We start from the raw sequence: 4,724 nt of genomic DNA, 5'->3' as shown, positions 1-4,724 counted from the left end.
TGGTTTTTTCACTTTAAATTCCACTAAGGAAGCTTTTCCTTAATTTCAGCCCCCCATTCCCTTTTGTTCCCCATTAGTGTATTAATTAATACCCCACTAACAAAGCACTAATATTAAATTATAATCCTAACTATTTCATTCCTAAATCGATCCTGAAAACCCCTGAATATTACTGCCTCCTAATACAACTATTCAACTGTATTAAAATCTTAATTCTGAAATCTGTTTAACTAACAATTAACCAAAACTGATTTGATTAACAGCTATAACCAATTCAGCTAGTACTTTACGGTGGAAAATACATCAAATATAAAGGTTCCAGTGATTCAGAACAATGCTCATAATCAAAACAGAATCTGAATTAATCGGATAACTAACAATTTGAAAACTATAAACAACAGAATGCCGAATGATTCAAACTATACGAACGACCTAATTAACGAAGCTTAATTAACCGATTATATATTACAATTGACACTAAACAAATCATCAACAAAGCAATAGGCAATCAGTGTTGTTGACAGAATCATAGACTAACAGGAAACTAATTAATCGACGCAACTTATTAATCGATTACACAATTTATAACACATAATGATTACAGCAAACATAAACAAATGACAGAATTGGACCAAATAAAAAGGTCCACTGAAGATGAACTGAATCAATTGACAAAAAGAATTTTAAAAAAATAAAACTAAACTAACAAATAAACAGATACATAGATAAAAAAACATGAACACGGACAAAGGAAAAAAGAAAAATACCTCAGAATACCAGAACTATACGGACACAAGCTCGAAACTCGGACTCAGACACTTTGAGGTCGAACAGACCTTAGTCGAAGTGTTCTCAACTGAGAACACTTCGATTAAGGTCGATTAGACCCCAAATCCTCACTTAATTTGGACGGATTCCATGATTTGGAATTTCTAGGGTTCCTGATTTTCGATTTAAGGTTCGAACATTTCTAGATAGATTTGAACGGAACCAAAGTCATTTATGGTATGAGGAAGGTCTGGGGGTTGCCTGGTATGAATTTGGGGTTGGTTGGTGTAGGTTTCCGTTTGGCTCGAATCTTCAAATGAAGATTCGAGAAGATGGGGGAAGATTCGAACCAAATGAGTAACATATTTGGAATGGGGGTGGTCAGATGATCTTATGGTGTTAAGGTGGTGGCTGGCGATGTTGTTGCCGGCGGGTTTCAAACGGAAGGATTTTAGGGCGGCTAGGGTTTTGGGGTCCATCTCTGAGAGAGACGATGAACAGGGCAAAAGAGGGGGGGGGGGGTTTGGTTTGGGGCGTGGGGTGAGAATTTGGGGCTTATATACAAAGGGGAGGGATGGATCCTGGCCATTGGATCAGGTGAGATTGATGGCCAGGATCTCTTCACTTAAGGGAACGGTGCCATTTTGTTTAAACATGGGGGTTTGGGTCGGTCTCAGACGGGAGTGGGTCGGGTCATGAGGGAAGGCCTGAGAGCTATTAGATCAAAAGCAATGAACGGTCCCGATTAAATACAATCACACGACATCGTTTGGTTTAATGAAAGAACTGAACTGGACCGTTAGATCTATTTGATCAACGGTTCAGATGGAAAATGCCAATACGGCGTCGTTTGGTTGTCTTTTAAGATTAACTGGACGGGCACCATCAAAATGACATAGCTCTTGCCCTATACTACGTCGTTTGATGGTTTTTTGGGTTGACAGACCTGGGCCGGGTGGGCGTGTGACTTTTGGGCCTGAACTCTCTTTTTTTTAAAATTGGCCCAGTCCGAATTTACTTCATTTTTTTGAGCTCTTTTCCTTTTCCTTCTTTGATTTAATTTAAAAACAATTCTTAATTAAATTGTAAAATCAAAAATAAAACTACACAAATATTAATTAACACTTACAACAATTAACACACAAATTAAAATCTTAAAATAAAATCACACAATGACAACAAATAGAATAAAACGCATATTTTTTGTGATCTTCTTTTTCAGAGCCAAATGACGGTTTAATTAATTCCTAAATGCATAATTAAATCCTAAATATGCATACAACATGTATTTTTTCTTTTGTATTTTTCAATTAACTACAACAAGGTAAACATTTGCAGACAAAACACAAATAATTGTCCAAAATGCTACGCAAATCCTAAAAATTGTACACCAAGAGAATTTTGTTTTATTTTTGATTTCTTTTGGAGTAGTTTTCATGAAGCAAAAATCACGTGCTCACACTGACCATGCTGCTCTCAGGTACCTAATTGAGAAGAAGGAGTCAAAGTCGCACCTAATTCGATGGTACTACTACTGAAAGAGTTTGACTTGGAGATCTATCACCGAAAGGGAATAGAAAACCAAGTTGCTGATCATTTGTCTAGACTTGAAGGAGCTGAAAAGAAGGTTGAGGTAGAAGAGATCATGGAGACTTTCCCAGATGAACAACTTTTAGCCACGAGTCTTGAGGTAACGCCATGGTAAGCAGATATTGCAAATTACCTGGCAAGCAGTATTGTTTCCTTATGCCTTGTCCTTTGTGCAAAAGAAAAAGTTCATTTGTGATTGTCGCATGTATTTATGGGATGGACCATAATTGTTTAGGATTTGTATTGATAACATGATCCAGAGATGCATTCCCGAGACAGACTAACCTTCTGTTTTGCAGGCATGTCATGCTTCCCCGTATGGAGGTCATTTTGGAGGAGTAAGGACAACTGATAAAGTTTTAGAGTTGAGTTTTTATTGGCCGACGTTTTTTAAAGATGCACACTTCTAGGTGAAAAGCTGTGATGAGTGCCGACGGACGGGGAATATTTCCCGCCGACATGAGATGCCCATGAACCCAATTCAAGAAGTGGAAGTATTTGATGTATGGGAAATTGATTTTATGGGACCATTTGTTAGTTCATATAGTAACAATTACATACTGGTAGCTGTGGACTATGTCTCGAAATGAGTAGAAGCCGTGGCACTTACAACAAATGATGCGAAAGGAGTTATTGGTTTCCTTAGAAAAAATATCTTCACCCGATTTGGTACTCTAAGAGCGATCATCGGTGATGGATACAACCAAGCCTTTGCAAAGTTGTTGGAAAAATATGGAGTTCGCCATAAGGTTGCCATTCCATATTACTCACAAACAAGTGGGCATGGGGAGGTGTCAAACAGAGAAATCAAGAGTATTTTTTACCAAAACTATAAATTCTACTCGGACTGATTGCGCGAAAAAATTGGATGATGTGTTATGGGCTTACTGCACTGCTTTCAAAAATCCGATTGGTATGTCACCATACAAATTGGTGTTTGTAAAGGCATGTCACTTACCAGAGGAGTTAGAGCATAGAGACTTCTGGGCGCTACGACAATTAAATCTGGACTTGGAGGCTGCTGGAACGAGCAGAGTCACAGAACTGCATGAACTTTATGAGTTCCGTTACCATGGTTTTGAAAGTACAAGGTTATATGAGGAAAGAACGAAGCTGGTGCATGACAAAAACATTCTAGAGCAAAATTTTAAACCTGGAGATGCGGTATTATTATACAATTCGAGATTGAAATTGTTTCCGGGAAAGTTGAAGTCAAGATGGTCAGGACCATTCCATGTGCAAGAGATGCATCCCACCGGAGCCATAGAAATTGCTTCAGAAGATGGTTCTCGCAAGTTTAGAGTCAATGGGCAAAGATTGAAACATTACTTGGGCATGAATTGGGGAAAAACTAGTATCGGTGATTCATTTGCAAGAGCCAAAAATGTTGAGTGAACAGTAAATTTCGATTGTTTACATTGTGCTGTGATGTTAAATCAGGTGCTTCATGGGAGGTAAACCATTGTGATGTTGTATTCATCATGCCGTGACATTAACTAAGGCGCTCGTTGGGAGCCAACCCAATTCTAGCTATAATTGGTGTTTTGTTTTGTTTTTTGTTATGCACTAACACGTTTTTAGCTACATCTTGGCGCTTGAACAGGTAAAGGAGCATGATGCTTAATGCACAATGAACTAGCCTTCAACCTAGAATTAGGCCACGCATCGCCAGGTCTTCAGTGTGCTAAACAGCTCGCCGAGCGAGGGTTAACGCGAGGTAAACCTTGCGGCACAGGTTGCGTCGCCAGGAAATTTTCTCGCTGTGGAGCTCGCCCAGCAAGGGTTATAGCGAGGCGTGTCTCGTGAGAGCCCTTGTGTCGTCTGTCTCTCAACTCGCGTTTGAGCTCGCCTCTCTAGGTATTTGGCTCGCTAAGGAGCTCATGTCTCCAGGTACGAACATGCCTCCTAAGAAGGATATCGGTAAAGTCAAGGGCAAAGCCACTGCTCCGTCCAAAGCCAAGTCTTCCTCCGCACCTCCACCAAAAAAGAGAAAAGGAGGGGAAGCCACTGATAACTAGGGATTTTAGTCTATTTTATGCTCCTTTTTGCTTGAGTTTTGGACTAAAATGTGTACAAGTATTCCCAAAAGCTAACTTGTTGTGCTTGTTTGTAGTGTTTGGTCAAAAAGAGACAAGGATGTCATAACCAGCTCAAAAAAGGAGTGAAACCTACACAAGTTCAAAACCAAGTCAAAGCAGCGCTACAACGGAAAATTCACCACGGATGCAGAAGACCCACCGCGACTGCGGTCCTTTTATTTCGGTTCGCGGTGGCAAGGTTCAGAGAGATAATTTTTTGGGATTGAAAGCTACCGCGATCCACGATGATTTTATGCGACCGCGGTACCCCTACCGCGACAGCGGTCC

General features: G+C 40.0%; 1 protein-coding gene across 1 annotated transcript; it reads left to right on the top strand.

Moving 5' to 3' along the window:
* The first annotated feature begins 3,141 nt into the window (after positions 1-3,141).
* Positions 3,142-3,753, top strand: LOC107830766 (uncharacterized). The gene has a single exon (XM_016658406.2). It carries the CDS (start codon positions 3,142-3,144, stop codon positions 3,751-3,753), a length of 612 nt encoding a protein of 203 aa, XP_016513892.2.
* Positions 3,754-4,724: the final 971 nt, after the last annotated feature.

The sequence above is a fragment of the Nicotiana tabacum genome, chromosome 16 (genome assembly GCF_000715075.1).
Source record: "Nicotiana tabacum cultivar K326 chromosome 16, ASM71507v2, whole genome shotgun sequence".
Taxonomy (NCBI): Eukaryota; Viridiplantae; Streptophyta; class Magnoliopsida; order Solanales; family Solanaceae; genus Nicotiana; species Nicotiana tabacum.
The sequence above is the reverse complement of the archived record's forward strand: the minus strand, read 5'-3'. Positions and strand labels throughout refer to the sequence as shown.